The following is a 19,455-nucleotide window of genomic DNA, read 5'->3' as shown; positions in this document are numbered from 1 at the left end:
GCCATACCCCATCCCTTGCCCACCACTGGCCAGCGTCCCCCGCTCTGCCAGTTCCCCACGGCGGCAACTCCCCCCCTCCAGCACCCCTTGCATCCTCCAGCTCCTTCCTGACCGTTTCAGCAGCAACCCGGTACCCCCCCCCCCCCTCCCCCCCGGCTAGGACCCCTCCTAGCCGCACCCCTCCCTCCATAGCACTCCCGTGAGCCAGCTAACTTCTGCTGACCCCAGCGACTCCCGCCCTACCTCCGACTCCTCCTCACGTGGGACTACCCCTCCCCCATCGTGCCCGTCAACGGGCCCTCCTTCCCCCCCGCACTTGAGCGGGAAAAGAAAAGAGCCAGCAACGACCCGCGCTTCTCAGCCCTGTGATGATCGGTATTTACCTTTAATACCGTACCCCTTTAAGAGGCTTGGAACCCTGGGGGACTCCGCCTATGGCTACACCCCCTAGAAACAGTATTTAAGGTGAGACTCCATTTTGCGAGCACACTTCTCTTGGGTGCTGCCCTGTTCTCTGTTTATTAAAGCCTTTTATTACTGACCTCGCTTTCGCGTCATAATTGAGAGTGCCTCAAGCCCCGATCCCGCCCCCACCATCTCCCAGGGCGGGAAACCCGCAGAAAGCCCACTCTTTTGCCCTGCCTGGCCCCGCCTCCTGTAGGGCAACCCCCATTGTCAGTCCCCCCACCAGCTCCCCGAACTCCCCGTTTACCCCCCTGCCCGAACCGTCGACCAGACCCCTACAGAAGAACCCATACAGAAAAGACAAATCACCCCACCCACCCTAAGGCCAACCCACATCTTACATTAAACCAAGCAAATACAAATACAGTATTATACAGCATCCCCCATCTTAGACCCTCAGTTTGAGTCCACTTTCTCGGCCTGCACAAAGGCCCACGCCTCCTCCGGGGACTCAAAATAGTGGTGCCGATCCTTATAGGTGACCCACAGACACGCCGAACTTCACACTCCATCTGTGGAGCACCGCCTTCGTCCGGTTAAACCCGGCCCTCCGCCTCGCCACCTCCGCACTCCAGTCCTGGAGGATCCGCACCTCCGTGTTCTCCCACTTGCTTCTCCGCTCCTTCTTGGCCCACCGGAGCACACACTCACGATCCACGGACCTGTGGAACCACCAACACCGCCCGCGGCGGCTCGTTCGGCTTGGGCCTCCTAGCCAGAATTCTGTGGGCCCCCTCTAACTCCAGGGGCCCCTGGAAGGACCCAGCCCCCATCAGCGGGTTTAACATAACCACCACATAGGCCGCCAGGTCCGACCCCTCCAGCCCCTCCGTGAGGCCCAGGATCCGCAAATTCTTCCGCCTCGACCGGTTGTCCAGCTCCTTGAACCGCTCCTGCCCTCTTCTATGGAGCGCCTCGTGCATCTCCACCTTCCCCGCGATGGCCACGGCCTCATCCTCCCTTTCGGAGGCCTGCTGCTGCAGCTCCCGGATTGCAGCCCCCTGGGCTGTCTGGGTCTCCATCAGCTCCCTGGTGGTTACCTTCAACGACTCCAGAAGCTCCACCTAAAGCTCCTGGAAGCAGCGCAGCAGGGTCGCCTGCTGCTCCTGAGCCCACTGCCTCCACTCCTCCGGGCCTCCGCCGGCCGCCATTTTGTCTTCCTTCCCCCGCTTTTTCAGGGGTGCTTTCTCCGTTTTTCTCCTTACCCCACTCCTGGTCCGGACCATATGACCATAGGGGTCGACTCCTGTCCTCTTCCCACGTCAGGATTTGCGAAACAGCTCCGTTGGGGGCCCTGAAAAGAGCCCCAAAGTCCGTTTTCAGCGGGAGCTGCCGAATGTGCGGCTTAGCTCCGCATTGCCGCCACCGGAAGTCCCCCAGGGCGTCATTTCTAAGGTCACGGAACCCACGGGCTGGGTTAGCTCCATGGTTTGTGTCAAAAAGCCGTCAGGGGAACTTTGAATCTGTATCGACCCCAAAGATTTGAGCCGTAACATCATGAGGGAACACTACCCAATACCTAAACGAGAAGAGTTAACCAGCGAGATGGCTCATGCCAAGTTCTTCACGAAGCTGGATGCCTCCAAGGGGTTTTGGCAAATACAGCTGGATGCGTCCAGTCGAAAGCTGTGCACATTCAACACCCTGTTTGGTCGTTACTGTTACACCCAAACGCCCTTTGGCATCATCTCCGCCTCAGAGGAGTTCCACCGCATAATGGAACAAATGATGGAGGGCATCGAGGGGGTGCGAGTGTACGTCGATTATATCATTGTCTGGTCCACACCTCCTCAGGAGCACATCGATCGCCTCAAGCGGGTGTTCCACAGTGTCGTTCGGTCAACCATAATTCGTCGCCTGCCAGAGAGACTGAATTTATAGACTGAATGTTGCATTACCTTGTTATCTCATCGTTTACACATCTGTGCATATCATTTTTTTCTCATGTGTTATCTGCCCTCTATCTGCACTGGACACCTTCCCATATACATTAGCATATTTTGTATATAGTCAGGCTCCTGTACACAGACACTCACTATTTATTGACCTGAACACATTTTTTTTTTAAAAGGGGGGGAGATGTCATAATATACACACATGTATATGATGGAGTGCAGACAGGCAGTGATTGACACACAGGATGACCAGTGAACACACAGAACACAGCAGCCAATCACCAGACAGGACACGACCACTATAAAGCCAGAGGGCACCAGTTTTCCCGCTCTCTCGGGATCCAGCCTCTGAGACAGTCAGAGCTCGTGAGCAGCAGCTAGAACAAACACCATGTGGTAGTCAGATAGTCTGGTCATGTTAGCCTCAGGTCTCCAGTCAACTCAGCATGGTGCCAACCCACAGTTAAAGCATGTATTATAGTCAAGTTGTCAATAAAATCGAGTTGCATTTCTTCAAGTGTTGGAAGCCTGTCTCTCTCACTACTGCAGTAAACGCAGTCCTCGCAGACCCAGCTTACCCAACACATCACCTTGCTGCTCCCTGTCTCTCTGATCTCCTTTAGCCCCACAACTCTCACAGATATCTGTGATCCTCTAATGCTGTGTTCTTATGAAGACCCTTCTCTCTTCACCTGGCCGATCACAGCTGAGCTCTCATCTGCCTGGGCACTTCCTCCTCAAACCTCTCCTCCTCTCTTGTTCTCTCACTCCTTTGTCAAAACCTACCTCTTTGACTTGGTTATTCTAATTTCCCCTCTTTGGCAGAGGCAGCTTGGCACAGTTCACTGTGTGATATAAATCCAGGTTGTTGTTGAGACCAGGCAGAGCCAATCACAATGCAGAGGAGAATAATCAGCTGGAAAGTTGTGAAAAATTAGGTCAACTGCAAAGGTGGAGAAAATAGAGAAAAACTGGACAGTAAGCTGGGAGCGTAGAGTGAAATGCAGTAAACATAAAACCGGGAGGATTACAAGACTGCGAGAAATGTTTTTCGATATTCCTATCAGAGAAACTTGTGGTTAAACTGAAACTGAAGAGAGTAAAATAAGGTGAAACATTGTCCCCAGATTCTGCTGGTGAGGAATTACCTGGCATAAGGCTCAAGGTCCAGGCATTAGGTTCTGCTCTTGCTCCTCATTGCTGCATAAAAATGGAGAGACAGTAATGTAACATTTACTCAGTATGTATCTGACAAACAATAAGGCAAAAGTCTGATCTTCCGTCGCGAGTGTACATTCGAAGCTGATCCTACCGATTGGGCATTGGACTCAATTGGCAGCCTGGACTCTGCTCCACAATCTTGCCCCATTGGGGGCGCCATGGTGACTGAGCAATGGGTGGCTGGCGAGGCCAATCATTCATTTGATGTTTTGTTGGGGACTTCCCAGTATTCACCCTGCTCCAGCCTATCAGACACAATGTGGCAGGACAGGATAGACCTGGCACTACGCAATGCCAGCAACTTTGGGCACTGTGGGCAAAGGGAGGATGATAATTACTGGCGCAGCATGTTGTTTGAGGTCTCCGAATTAAGACATTCTCTCTCTCAGTGCATGTTGGTCTGGGCCTAGAATCAGGACTAAAGCCTGCCTGACAGATTTTCTTTACGTTACAGCTCCTGGCTCTCCGCAATACTGAGAAAGGGGAAAGGATATGCATTGGAGCCATGAGTAGGTTTCTGCTCACTCGTGGGATACTGCCATGCTTATGAAATGAGCCCCCAACCAGGAAACGGGCCTTGTCACAGCAGAGAGAGGGGGGACGCTGGCCGAGGTCACAGCAGAGACAGTGAATCACTGGCCCGGGTCACAGCAGAGACAGCGGGACACTGGCCCAGGTCACAGCAGAGACAGTGAATCACTGGCCCGGTCACAGCAGAGACAGCGAATCACTGGCCCGGGTCACAGCAGAGACAGCGAATCACTGGCCCAGGTCAGAACAGAGATAGCGAGACACTGGCCCAGGTCACAGCAGAGACAGTGGGACACTGGCCCAGGTCACAGCAGAGACAGCGAGACACTGGCCCAAGTCACAGCAGAGACAGCGAATCACTGGCCCGGGTCACAGCAGAGACAGCGAGTCACTGGCCCAGGTCACAGCAGAGACAGTGGGACACTGGCCCAGGTCACAGCAGAGACAGCGAATCACTGGCACAGGTCACAGCAGAGACAGCGAATCACTGGCCTAGGTCACAGCAGAGACAGTGAATCACTGGCCCAGGTCACAGCAGAGACAGTGAGACACTGGCCCAAGTCACAGCAGAGACAGTGAATCACTGGCCCAGGTCACAGCAGAGACAGTGAGACACTGGCCGAGGTCACAGCAAAGACAGCGAATCACTGGCCGAGGTCACAGCAGAGACAGCGAATCACTGGCCCAGGTCACAGCAGAGACAGTGAGACACTGGCCGAGGTCACAGCAGAGACAGCGAATCACTGGCCCAGGTCACAGCAGAGACAGTGAATCACTGGCCCAGGTCACAGCAGAGACAGTGAGACACTGGCCGAGGTCACAGCAGAGACAGTGAATCACTGGCCCAGGTCACAGCAGAGACAGCGAATCACTGGCACAGGTCACAGCAGAGACAGCGAATCACTGGCCTAGGTCACAGCAGAGACAGTGAATCACTGGCCCAGGTCACAGCAGAGACAGTGAGACACTGGCCCAAGTCACAGCAGAGACAGTGAATCACTGGCCCAGGTCACAGCAGAGACAGTGAGACACTGGCCGAGGTCACAGCAAAGACAGCGAATCACTGGCCGAGGTCACAGCAGAGACAGCGAATCACTGGCCCAGGTCACAGCAGAGACAGTGAGACACTGGCCGAGGTCACAGCAGAGACAGCGAATCACTGGCCCAGGTCACAGCAGAGACAGTGAATCACTGGCCCAGGTCACAGCAGAGACAGTGAGACACTGGCCGAGGTCACAGCAGAGACAGTGAATCACTGGCCCAGGTCACAGCAGAGACAGCGAATCACTGGCCCAGGTCACAGCAGAGACAGCGAATCACTGGCCCAGGTCACAGCAGAGACAGCGAGACACTGGCCCAGGTCACAGCAGAGACAGCGAATCAATGGCCCGGGTCAGAACAGAGATAGCGAGACACTGGCCCGGGTCACAGCAGAGACAGCGATACACTGGCTCAGGTCACAGCAGAGACAGCGAATCACTGGCCCGGGTCAGAACAGAGATAGCGAGACACTGGCCCGGGTCACAACGGAGACAGCGAGACTCTGGCCCGGGTCACAGCAGAGACAGTGAATCACTGGCCCGGGTCACAGCAGAGACAGCGAGACACTGGCCCGGGTCACAGCAGAGACAGCGAGACACTGGCCCGGGTCACAGCAGAGACAGCGAGACACTGGCCCAAGTCACAGCAGAGACAGCGAGACACTGGCCCAGGTCACAGCAGAGTCATGGGGCTGGTTTAGCACAGTGGGCTAAACAGCTAGTTTGTTATGCAGAACAATGCCAGCAGCGCGGGTTCAATTCCCATACCGGCCTCCCCGAACAGGCGCTGGAATGTGGCAACTAGGGGCTTTTCACAGTAATTTCATTGAAGCCTACTTGTGACAATAAGTGATTTTAATTTTAATCATGTTTGTGTGAAATGTTTTGATTAGAAAATAGATGAAATGAAGGACTAGTGTCACTGCATCTGAGTGATTTATGATAAACAGAGCAGTGTGTGTAGGGTTATTGTACAATGCTAGCATTTTGCTGTGCTGCTGTTTGAATCCAGGACAGCATTGAAGCTGCACACTCCCAGCATTTCACACAGCTTCTGTCAGTTGAAACAGGGGGATGTCTGTTTATATTCTCAGTCCTGCTCTCCATTTGGATTGGATTGGTTTATTGTCACGTGTACCGAGGTACAGTGAAAAGTATTGTTCTGCGTACAGCTCAGACAGATCATTCCGTGCATGAAACGAAAATACATAATAGGGCAAACATAAAATACACAATGTAAATACATAGACACAGGCATCGGGTGAAGATTTGTGAAGAGATCAGATCAGTCCATAAGTACATCAGTCTATAAGAGGGTCATTGAGGAGTCTGGTAACAGGGCAGAAGACTCGGAAACCACCCTCTTATAGACTGATGGACTTATGGGTTGGGATTCACCATCGGACAACCCCGAAATCACAAAACGTGATTGGGCAGAGAATAGCCTCCGACTTCAAAATCCTGGTAGGTGCCGGTATGACGCCAAATCGGGATCTTCCGGCACCCCGAAAATCGTGTAAATGCGTGGCTCGCCGTGCGGCGTTTAAAACCCGTTGGCATATCATTAGCGGGCCTGACCCTCTATTCTCTGAGTCCTTCGCAATTCACCGCCTACGATGGGCCGAGTTCCCAAAGGCGCGGTTTGCTTGTAGTCTCAGCAGTCAGGAACCCAACATGGCGGCTGCGGTGTGTCCAACGCAGCCACTGTCAGCCAGGAGCCGTGCTGCTAGCTGGGGGGGCTTCCTCAAGAGCTGGGGGACTGGTGGGGGGGGGGGTGGCCAGGGTCCACGCAAGGCTGGCCATTCTCCAGCTGTTTTTATTGTAAGAGCCAGGAGTTTCACTCGGAGCGGCTGTCAGCTCTTCAAGGGTTGCAGGATCGGTGAGGGTTCACCATCGGTTTTTGCATCGTAAAACACCACAGTTCCCTCGCCAGCATCGGCACTTAGCTTCCAAAACGGTGAATCCAGCCCATGGACTGATCTGATCCCTTCACACGTCTGTTAAATCTCACATCTAATTGTAATTGCAATGCAATCGTCCTGTACTTGGGTGGCATGGTGACACAGTGGTTAGCACTGTTGCCTCACAGCTCCAGGGACCCGGGTTCAATTCCGGCCTCGGGTGACTGTGTGGAGTTTGCACTTTCTCCCCGTGTCTGCGTGGGTTTCCGCCGGGTGCTCCGGTTTCCTCCACAGTCGAATGATTAGGTGGATTGGCCATGATAAATTACCCTCAGTCGAAAAGGTTAGGTGGGGTTACCGGGTCACCGGGTGCCCTTTCCAGGAGCCGGTGCAGACTCGATGGGGTGAATGGCCTCCTTTTGCACTGTAGGGATTCTATGGTTCTACTGTAAGTGGGATTTGGGTAAATCAGACTAAACCAGTATTGAGTGTGGAAAAGGCAGCAGCCAGCTCAATAGGCCGACTGAAACACAGATATCCAGTGGATGGTGCATTGCAGATCCTCACCTGATTCCAAGTACAATGACCGATAGCCGGGATCCTTCTGTAACTCAATATCCTTCAGGGTAAATATAGAGCTTGCTGCAAATAAAGTTCATATTGTTCAGGTTGTAATTGTTGCACATTATCATACAGCTACAGGACATGCATTGGGGTGTACCGAGGGGAAAGAGCATGGATCTGAGCGATGGGAGTAAGGGACAGGCCTGATGGAGCGAAGATAGAGGGAACTGTAGTCTGGGGAAAGAGCCAAATTGTGCAACAATAAAATGAGGCAGCCATTGCTGTTAACTTCATGGAAACTTTGAAACATAGAAAATAGGAGGAGGAGGCCATTTGGCCCTTTGAGCCTGTACGCCTTTCATTACAAGAAGTCTTACAACACCAGGTTAAAGTCCAACATGTTTGTTTCAAACACTCGCTTTCGGAGCGCAGCTCCTTCCTCAGGTGAATCAGTGCTCCAAAAGCTGAAACAAACCTGTTGGACTTTAACCTGGTGTAAGACTTCTTACTATGCTCACCCCAGTCCAACAGCGGCATCTCCACATCATGCCTTCCATTATGATCATAGAACAAAGAACAAAGGAAAGTACAGCACAGGAACAGGCCCTTCGACCCTCCAAGCCTCTGCCGATCATGATGGCCTAACTAAAAACAAAACTACTTCCCTTACTTGGTCCGTATCCCTCTATTTCCTCCCTATTCATGTACCCATCCAAATGCTTCTGAAATGTTGCTAATGTGTCTGCTTCCACCACATCCTCTGGCAATGTGTTCCAGGCACCCACTTCACTCTGCATGAAAAACCTACCCTGCACATCTCCCTTAAACTTTCCCCCTCTCACCATGAACCTGTGCCCCTTTGTAATTCAGACTTCCTCCCTGGGAAAAAGCCTCTGATTATCCACCCTGTCTATGTCTCTCATAATTTTGTAAACCTCTATCAGGTCTCCCCTCAGCCTCTGTCTTTCCAGTGAAAACAATCCTAGTTTATTCAACCTCTCCTCATAGCCAATAACCTCGAGACCAGGCAACATCCTGTTGAACCTTCTTTGCACTCTCTCCAAAGCTTCCACGTCCTTCTGTGGTGACCAGAACTGCAGGCAATACTCCAGATGCAGCCTAACTAAGGTTTTATATAGCTGCAACATGATTTCCCAACTCTTGCACTCAATGCCCCGGCTAATGAAGGCAAGCATACCATATGCCTTCTTAATCACCTTGACCATCTGAGTTGCTACTTTTCGGGAACTGTGGACCTGCGCTCCGAGATCCCTCTGTATGTTAATGTTCCTAAGGGTTCTGCCATTTACAGTATAATTCATACCAAGATTTGATCCTCCAAAATGCATCAGCTCTAATTTGTCCAGATTAAACTCCATCTGCTATTTCTGTGTCCAAGTCTCCAATCCAGCTGTACCCTGTTGTATCCTCTGACAATCGGCACTATCAGCACCTCCGCCAATCTTTGTGTCATCCGCAAACCTACCAATCAGACCACCCACATTTTCCTCCAGATCATTTATATATACTACAAACATCAGAGGTCCAGCACTGATCCCTGCGGAACACCACTACCTACAGATCTCCATTCAGAAAAACACCCTTCCAAAAGCTACTCTCTGTCTTCCATAACCAAGCCAGTTCTGTATCCATCCAACCAGCCCACCCCAAATCCGATATGATTTTAGTTTCTATACCAGTCTGCCATTTGGGACTTTGTCCAATGCCTCACTAAAGTCTATATAAACTATATCCACAGATCTTCCCTCATCCCTCATCAATTTTCTTTTGAAGATCACTCATTTTGGTGAGACATGACCTTCCCCATACTAAACCATGCTGTCTGTCACTAACTAGTCCATTTTCTTCCAAATGTGCGTACATCCTGTCTCTCAGTATCTTTTCCAAAACCTTCCCCACCACTGATGTCAGGCTCACTGGCCTATAATTTGCTGGATTATCCTGCTTCCTTTCTTAAACAAAAGAATAACATTAGCCATTCTCCAGTCCTCTTGAACCTCGCCTGTGGTCGAAGAGGATGTGAGGAAAACTGTTAAGGCCCCAGCTATTTCTCCCCTTGCCTCTCGCAGTAACCTGGGATAGATCCCATCCAGCCCCAGGGACTTCTCTACCTTAATGCCCTCTCACCATTGCTCATGGTTGATCATACAACTCAATAGCCTAATCCCGCTTTCCCCCATATCCTTTAATCCCCTTTGCCCTAAGTGCTATATCTAACTGCTTCTTGAAAACATACAATGAACTGATCACTAATGTCACTATAACAGTGCTTACATATAATGGGCACCAGTGTCACCATATCATAGTAACATTCACTAATCATTAGTTTCACAATCACAGTGTTCACATGTACTGACCATTCTCTCATGATCACAGTACTAAGCGGCGGAACAGAAGTATCGCCGCATCAAAAAGAGCTGGACAGACAGGTGCCCTCTCCCCTGGGGCTAGAGGGGGGCGTGAATTGGAAGGCAGCCTTTACCGAGGTGCTGAGGGAGCAGCTGCAGGTAATCAAGGCAGAGGTGAAAGCAGACACAGAGGCCGCAGTGCAGGCAGCAGTGGCCAGGGCCATGTCAGGGGTGCAGCAGGCTCGGACCAGACTGGAGGAGAAATTGGATGCCCAAGGGGAGAAACTGGAAGCCCAGGAGGCGACCATTAAGGAGCTGGAGAAAGCAGCGACTGACATGAGCGACCGGGTCACGGCCCTGGAGAGGGAAGTGGCGAGACTGGACGCAACACAGGGGAGCCTGAAGGACAGGGTAGACGACCAGGAAAATCGCTCAAGAAGGCAAAACGTCAGGATAATGGGCCTGCCAGACGGGAGCGAGGGTAGAAACCCCACAGCATACGTGGCTGAGATGCTGGGCAACTTAGTGGGGAGGGAAACTTTCCCCAACCCACCGGAAATGGACAGAGCACATCGGTCGCTGCGCCCGAAGCCCAAGGCAGGGGAACAACCGAGAGCAGTCATAGCTAAACTGCACCGGTACCGGGATAGGGAGACAATCCTGCGCTAGGCCAAGGAAAATAGAGCTTGCAAATGGGAAGGGCACGCCATCCAAATCTATGAGGATCTTGGGGCAGATATAACTAAGAGACGGGCTGAGTTCAACAGAGCGAAAGCAGCTCTCCACAGGAGCAGAGTGTGTTTTGGTATGCTGTACCCAGCGAAACTCTGGGTCACATACCAAAACAGGGAATATTTCTTTACAGCCCCCGCTGAGGCAAATAGGTTTGTCGAGGAGCACGGGCTGGAAAACAAGGGGGGGTAGGGACGAGGGGCCCCTGGCAAGGGGCAATGACACGCCGACGGGGGGGGGGTGGGGAGGGGCGAGCAATGCCAGCCCCCCCCCCCGGCAAGAACACCCAGAACAAAGAGCAAACCACTGCCCAAGGGACCGCTCCAGGTGGGAGGCCAGGCCCCAGCACGAGGGAACGAGAGTATTGGAGAAGGGAGAGCAGGCGAGAGGGGTGCAGGGTAGGATGGGGGAAGAGCGGGCAGAAAACCGTAGAGGCCAGGCAGGGGAAAAGCGAGACAATAACCCCCGAGAGGGGAGCCACCGTACTAGCAGGAAAGCTAGCGCCGGGCGCACGCAACAAAGCAGGGCCGCAGCGCACCCCCAACAGAGGGATGGCGCCAGGCAGGGGAGGGGGGGAACACCCGTCAAAGTCGGGAGAGCAAACGGGGACAGGAATAGGGGAAAGAGGGACAAAGGAGGGGTATATGGGGGAGGAGGGAAAAGGGAGAGACCGGGGGCGGGGGGGTACACAGGGAGCGAGAGACCGGGGAGGGGGGATGCAGGGAAGGTGGGACAAATGAGGCCAGAAAAGGAACAGGGCTACAAAGTGCCACAACCAAGGGCTCGAAACAAGGAACCGCTGCAAGCACCCACCCAGTACGGTCTGTGGGCGAAGGGAGACCCCAGAGTGCAGGGGACTACCTGCATGGCGGACACACAGTGGACGGCCATGGCGGGTGCCCCCGGGACAAGGGGACACCCCGGAGCGCAGGGACCCGACCGCATGGGGAGAGCAGTGATAGCGGCCATCCTGGATGCCCCCCTAACAAAGGGAAACCCCGGAGGGCAGGGGCGCGTCCACCAGATAAGTATGGTTAATCCCACAGGAACGAGGGGGCAGAAGCCCCCCACCAGGATAATCACCTGGAACGTAAGGGGACTTAACGGCCCAGTGAAGAGATCCAGAGTCCTCACCCACCTCAGAAACATGAGGGCCGACATAGTCTTCTTCCAAGAGACGCACCTGAGGGAGCAGGACCAACTGCGGGTAAGAAAGGGCTGGGTGGGACAAACCTACCATTCCTGCTATGGGACAAAGGCCAGGGGGGGTGGCGATCCTGATCAGCAAGAGGACAAGGTTTAGGGCGACAAAGATGGTTACAGACCCAGGGGGGCGGTATGTCATGGTCAGCGGGGCCCTGGATGGGGCACCGGTAGTTCTAGTCAACGTGTACGCGCCCAACTGGGACGACACGAGTTTCATCAAAAAGACCACGGCAGAAATCCCGGCCATAGCGATGCATCGACTAATCATGGGGGTGGACTTCAACTGTGTACAGGATCCAAAGACGGACAGATCAAACCCCAAAACGGGGAAAACCTCAAGCATGGCAAGGGAACTCAGTCACTATATGGAGCAGATGGGAGCAGTGGACCCCTGGAGGTTCGCCCACCCAGGGGAGAAAGAATTCTCCTTCTTCTCCCCAGTACATAACGTGTACACCAGAATTGACTTCTTTGTGGTGGGGAAAACAGTGCTTCCAGGGATAGACAAAGTGGAATACTCCGCAATTGTGATATCAGACCACGCTCCACACTACATGGACGTGCGGCTAGAGACGGGAAGGGCCCAGCGCCCCACATGGAGGTTGGACGGTGCCTTACTAGCTGACAAGGCCTTCAGCGAAAGGATAGTGTGGGCCATAGCAGAGTACAAGGAGAACAACCAAAACGGGGAGGTCTCACCCTCCACGTTCTGGGAAGCGCTAAAGGCCGTACTAAGAGGGGAAATCATTGCCTTCAAAGCGCAAAGAGATAGGGTGGAAAGGGTGGCTAGGCAGAAGCTGGTCGACTCCATACTGGAGGTAGACCGTAAATACTCCGAGGCCCCGACCGTAGACCTCCTGGCGGAGAGGAAAGAACTACAGAGGAACTTTGACCTGCTCTCCACCAGGAAAGCAGTGCACCAACTCCGCCAGGCGCGTGGGACCCTGTACGAACACGGAGACAAAGCCAGCCGCCTGTTGGCACACCAGCTGAGAAAGCAGGCAGCCACCAGAGAAATTGCGCAAATCAGGGGTACCAGAGGCACGTGGGAAACAGAACCAGAGAGGATTAACGAAACCTTCAAGGCCTTCTACCAAGAGCTGTACACCTCAGAGCCCCCAACGGGGAAGGCTGGGATGAACCGGTTCCTTGATGGACTGGACATTCCAGTCGTGGGGGAGGGAAGAAAACGGGGCCAGGAAGCACCACTAGCACTGGGAGACGGGGAAGGGGCCAGGACCGGACGGATTTGCGACAGCGCTGGCCCCGCACCTGCGGGAGATGTTCACAGACTCGCTAGCTAGGGGCACACTGCCACCCACGTTAGCACAGGCCTCAATCTCGCTGATACCTAAGAGAGACAAAGACCCAACGGACTGTGGGTCATACAGACCCATATCTCTGCTGAATGCAGACGCCAAAATACTGGCCAAAATCCTAGCCAAAAGGCTAGAAGACTGTGTACCCGAGGTGGTCACAGAGGACCAGACGGGCTTCGTCAAAGGTAAACAGTTTACCTCGAACATCAGGCGCCTGCTGAACGTGATAATGACCCCCTCCGGGGAGAGAACACAAGAGGTGATCGTCTCCCTAGGCGCAGAAAAGGCTTTCGACAGAGTCGAATGGAAATACCTCATAGAGGTACTGGAGCGGTTCCGGCTTGGACCAGGGTTCACCTCCTGGGTAAAGCTCCTATACAACGCTCCCATGGCGAGCGTACGGACCAATAATACCAACTCCCAATACTTCCAGCTGCACAGGGGCACCAGACAAGGATGCCCACTGTCCCCACTAGCTGTTCGCACTAGCAATCGAACTGCTAGCAATCGCGCTCAGGGCAGCAAAAAATTGGAGGGGGTTCCGAAGGGGAGGCAGAAAGCACAGAGTCTCACTCTATGCAGATGACCTGCTCCTCTACATCTGGGACCCACAAAGCAGCATGGACAGAACCATTGCGCTCCTGAAAGAGTTTGGAGCCTTCTCGGGCTACAAACTCAACATGAGCAAAAGCGAGATCTTCCCAGTACACCCGCAAGGGGGGGGGGGGGGGGGCACTAAAGGGGCTGCCGTTCAAACAAGCCCAACACAAATTCCGCTACCTGGGGATCCAAATAGCCCATGACTGGAAAGGGATCCACAAATGGAACCTCACCAGTCTGACGGAGGAAGTAAAAAAGGACCTGCAAAGATGGAACACACTCCCACTCTCCCTCGCGGGGTGAGTCCAGATGATCAAAATGAACGTACTGCCCAGGTTCCTCTTCCTGTTTAGATCCATTCTGATCTACAACCCCAAGGCCTTTTTCAAAGCGCTGGACAAACTTATCATGGCATTCGTATGGGGGGGGGGTAAAAATGCTAGGTCTTAGAAGACCTTCCTAAAAGAAGGTCCTACAAAAAACAAAATCCAGGGGGGGCTAACTCTCCCAAACCTACAATTCTACCACTGGGCGGCAACAGCCGAGCGAGTAAGGGGATGGATCCAGAATCCAGAGGCCGAGTGGGTGCGCGCGGAGGAGGCCTCCTGCATGGGGACCTCCCTCCGGGCCATCGCCACGGCAGCACTCCCATCCCCACCCAAAAAACACTCCAGCAGCCCAGTGGTGACGGCCACCCTCCAATTCTGGAACCAACTGCGGCAGCAATTTGGCCTGACCAAAATGTCGGACAAGGCTCCCATCTGCAACAACCATAGGTTCACACCAGCACTGACTGACGCCACCTTCAAAAGGTGGAGGCAGGACGGAGGGACACTGACAGTCAGGGACCTTATACACGGACGGCAGGATCGCTACACTGGACGAACTGACAGAGCAATTTTGGCTAGCTGGGGGGAACGAGCTACGGTATCTGCAGCTCAAAAACCTCTTACGAAAGGAGACAAGGACGCACCCACAACCGCCACGGCAGGCCTACTGGACGCAAGCATCCTAGATAAAGGGAACTGTAGCGACATGTATGACCGACTGGTAGAAAGGGCCAACACCATACTGGACGCAACAAGAAAGAAATGGGAGGAGGACCTGGGGATTGAGATAGGGTGGGGACTCTGGAGCGAGACACTGCATAGGGTCAACTCCACCGCCACGTGCGCAAGGCTCAGCCTGACGCAACTAAAAGTGGTACAAAGAGCCCACTTAACAAGAACCCTTATGAGTAGGTTCTTCCCGGGGGTGGAGGACAGATATGAATGGTGCCAACGAGGCCCGGCCAACCACGCCCACATGTTCTGGTCTTGCCCCAGACTTGTGGAGTACTGGGCAGCCTTCTTCGAGGCTATGTCCAAAGTGGCGGGGGTGAGGGTGGAGCCATGCCCGATAGTGGCGGTCTTCGGGGTTTCAGACCAGCCAGATCTATTCCTGGGGAGGAAGGCGGACGCCCTTGCCTTTGCCTCCCTGATCGCCCGCCGTAGAATTCTGTTTGGCTGGCGGTCAGCAGCACCGCCCAGAGCTGCAGACTGGCTGTCCGACCTCTCGGAATCCCTCCAAATGGAGAAAATCAAATTCGCCATCCGAGGGTCAGACGACGGCTTCCACAGAACGTGGGAGCCATTCATGCAACTGTTCCGGGACCTGTTTGTGGCCAACGAACAAGAGGAAGAATAGCCGGGTGGCCAAGAATCAGGGGAAATGGTCGGGAGTCTGGAGAAGGTAGCCGGGGCATGGAGGGGAGAGATGGACTGGGAGGGAGGGGGGGGGGGGGGGGGGGACGGCTAAACCTGAGGAGGGAGGGGCGAACCAAGGCGGCTGGGGGGGAGAAGACAGCTAAACCTGGGGAGAGGGAGGCGAACCGTGGAGGGGGGGGGGGCAGGGAAGCGGGAGCCGGAGGGAGGACACGGGATGCCAAAACGTGCAAAACGAGGAAACTGGAGATGGAGGATGGGAGGAGCGGCAGAAGCGGGGGCGAGAGTGGGACGGCAGCGAGACCCGTCCGGGAAGGGCGGGCGACAGCAGCACACAGCAGAGCCAAATATCGCACGCTGTGGTTTTCTCCCCGGCACCCAAAGGTGTGCATGCCCCCCCAGTCCCTGCCCCCCGCAGGCAGTCGCCTACTTCTGTGGGGTGGGTAATTTTGCCAGATGTACAGAGATGCCGCTGTCGAGCTGGTGTACAATACCCCACCAGTTATTCCATTGCATATGTTATTGTATTTTTTTTAATGTTGGGGTGTGCCCTTCTCTAAATGTGTGTATATATATATATGTGTTTCTTATTCTGTGTACATAACAGTAATTATACCTTGCTCACAAAAACCCAATAAAAACATTTATTAAAAAAATTATCACACTGCTCACATTTACTGGTCACTCGTGTCACTTCACCAGGCTCTCATATACTGATCACTAGTGTCATTGTCACAGTGCTCATATGTACGATCACCTGTGTCACTATCACCTTGTTCACAGGTACTGGTCACTATGTCACTATCACGGTGCTTACATGTACAGATCACTAGCGTCACTATAACAGTGCTCACATATAATGATTGCAAGCGTTACAATACCACAGTAACATTCACTAATCGCTAGTTTCATTAGCACAGTCCTCACATAGACTGATCACCAGTCTCACTATCAGAGTCCTCACATAGACTGATCACCAGTCTCACTATCAGAGAGCTCACATAGACTGATCACCAGTCTCACTATCAGAGTCCTCACATAGACTGATCACCAGTCTCACTATCAGAGTGAACACATGTACTGATCACCAGTCTCACTATCAGAGTGCACACATGTACTGATCACCAGTCTCACTATCAGAGTGCACACATGTACTGATCACCAGTCTCGCCATTAGAGTGCACACATGTACTGATCACCATTTTCACCATCAGAGTGCATACATGTACTGATCACCAGCCTGACTATCAGAGTGCACACATGTACTGATCACCAGTCTCACTATCAGAGTGCACACATGTACTGATCACCAGTCTCGCCATTAGAGTGCACACATGTACTGATCACCATTTTCACCATCAGAGTGCATACATGTACTGATCACCAGCCTGACTATCAGAGTGCACACATGTACTGATCACCAGTCTCACTATCAGAGTGCTGACATAGACTGATGACCAGTCTCACTATCAGAGTGCACACATGTACTGATCACCAGTCTCACTATCAGAGTGCACACATGCACTGATCACCAGTCTCACTATCAGAGTGCTCACATAGACTGATCATCAGTTTCACTACCCGAGTGCTCACAGGTACTGATCACCAGTCTCACTATCAGAGTACTCACATATACTGATCACCAGTTTCACTATCAGAGTGCTCACATAGACTAAACGCCAGTCTCACCATCAGAGTGCTGACATAGACTGATCACCAGTCTCACTATCAGAGTGCACACATGCACTGATCACCAGTATCACTATCAGAGTTCACACATGTACTGATCACCAGTCTCACTATCAGAGTGCACACATGTACTGATCACCAGTCTCACTATCAGAGTGCTCACATATACTGATCACCAGTCTCACTATCAGAGTGCTGACGTAGACTGATCACCAGTCTCACTATCAGAGTGCACACATGTACTGATCACCAGTCTCACTATCAGAGTGCTCACATATACTGATCACCAGTCTCACTATCAGAGTGCGCGCATAGACTGATCACCAGTTTCACTATCAGAGTGCACACATGTATTGATCACCAGTCTCACTGTCAGATTTCGCACATAGACTGATCACCAGTTTCACGATCAGAATGCTCACATAGACTGACCACCAGTCTGACTATCAGAGTGCACACATGCACTGATCACCAGTCTCACTATCAGAGTACTCACAGGAACTGATCACCAGTCTCACTATCAGAGTGCACACATGTACTGATCACCATTCTCACTATCAGAGTGCACACATGTACTGATCACCATTCTCACTATCAGAGTGCTCACATGTATTGATCACCAGTCTCACTATCAGAGTGCTCACATAGACTGATCACCAGTCTCACTATCAAAGTGCTCACATAGACTGATCACCAGTTTCACTATCAGAGTGCTCACAGGAACTGATCACTAGTCTCATGATCAGAGTGCTCACAGGTATTGATCACCAGTCTCATTATCAGAGTGCTCACAAGTACTGATCACCAGTCTCACTATCAGAGTGCTCACATGTATTGATCACCAGTCTCACTATCAGAGTGCTCACATAGACTGATCACCAGTCTCACTATCAGAGTGCTCACATAGACTGATCACCAGTTTCACAATCAGAGTGCTCACAGGTACTGATCACCAGTCTCACTATCAGAGTGCTCACATAGACTGATCACCAGTTTCACTATCAGATTGCTCACAGGTACTGATCACCAGTCTCATTATCAGAGTGCTCACAGGAACTGATCATCAGTCTCACTATCAGAGGGCACATATGTGCTGATCATCAGTCTCACTATCAGAGTGTTAAATGTATTGACCACCAGTTTCACTATCATAGTGCTCACAGGAACGGATCACTAGTCTCACGATTAGAGTACTCACAGATATTGATTACCAGTCTCATTATCAGAGTGCCCACAAGTACTGATCACCAGTCTCACTGTCAGAGTGCTCACATGTACTCATTACCAGTCTCACTATCAAAGTGCACACATGTATTGATCACCAGTCTCACGATCAGAGTGCTCACATAGACTGATCACCAGTTTCACTATCAGATTGCTCACAGGTACTGATCACCAGTCTCATTATCAGAGTGCTCACAGGAACTGATCATCAGTCTCACTATCAGAGGGCACATATGTGCTGATCACCAGTCTCACTATCAGAGTGTTACATGTATTTTTTTTTTTATAAATGTTTTTTTATTGAGTTTTCATATTTTATATATGACAAATTACAAGTTATTAGAGAGAGAGAAAAAAAAAAAGGAAAAAAAGGAAAACACAAAAATTTAACATGAATATTTACAGGTAAGCATCTTCATAACAATAATTGTTGCCGCCCCCTTTAGCCAGCATACATATATGTACCACTTTTAGTTGCGTCAGGCTGAGCCTTGCGCACGTGGAGGTGGAGTTGACCCTATGCAGTGCTTCGCTCCAGAGTCCCCACCCTATCTCCATCCCCAGGTCGTCCTCCCATTTCCTTCTTGTTGCGTCCAGTACGGTGTCGTCCCTATCTACCAGTCGGTCATACATGTCACTACAGTTCCCTTTCTCTAGGATACTTGCGTCCAGTAGGTCTTCCAGTAGTGTCTGTCGTGGCGGTTGTGGGTACGTCCTTGTCTCCTTTCGTAGGAAGTTTTTGAGCTGCAGGTACCGTAGCTCGTTCCCCCCAGCTAGCTAAAATTTCTCTGTCAGTTCGTCCAGTGTTGCGGTCCTGTCGTCCGTGTATAGGGCCCTGACTGTCAGTGTCCCCCCGTCCTGCCTCCACCTTTTGAAGGTGGCGTCGGTCAGTGCTGGTTTGAACCTATGGTTGTTGCAGATGGGAGCCTTGTCCGACATTTTGTACAGGCCAAATTGCTGCCGCAGTTGGTTCCAGGATTGGAGGGTGGTTGTCAC

The 19,455-nt window shown here is 52.3% G+C and overlaps 1 protein-coding gene across 2 annotated transcripts in view; it reads right to left on the bottom strand.

Annotated features, from left to right (window-relative positions):
- The window catches only part of LOC119973205 (cyclin-dependent kinase 16-like), a 202,691-nt gene that overhangs the window by 40,466 nt on the left and 142,770 nt on the right, over window positions 1-19,455 (bottom strand). For both annotated transcript variants that reach the window (XM_038810858.1, XM_038810859.1), the window contains exons 14-15: window positions 7,621-7,695; window positions 3,509-3,560 (exon numbers count right to left, since the gene is read on the bottom strand). In XM_038810858.1, coding sequence (XP_038666786.1) covers window positions 3,535-3,560; window positions 7,621-7,695 — 101 coding nt within the window. In that variant the 3' untranslated portion in view covers window positions 3,509-3,534. The remainder of the gene's footprint in view (window positions 1-3,508; window positions 3,561-7,620; window positions 7,696-19,455) is intronic.

Source organism: Scyliorhinus canicula, chromosome 11, assembly GCF_902713615.1.
Source record: "Scyliorhinus canicula chromosome 11, sScyCan1.1, whole genome shotgun sequence".
In the NCBI taxonomy this organism is placed as follows: Eukaryota; Metazoa; Chordata; class Chondrichthyes; order Carcharhiniformes; family Scyliorhinidae; genus Scyliorhinus; species Scyliorhinus canicula.
This window is presented reverse-complemented; position numbering and strand designations above follow the sequence as displayed.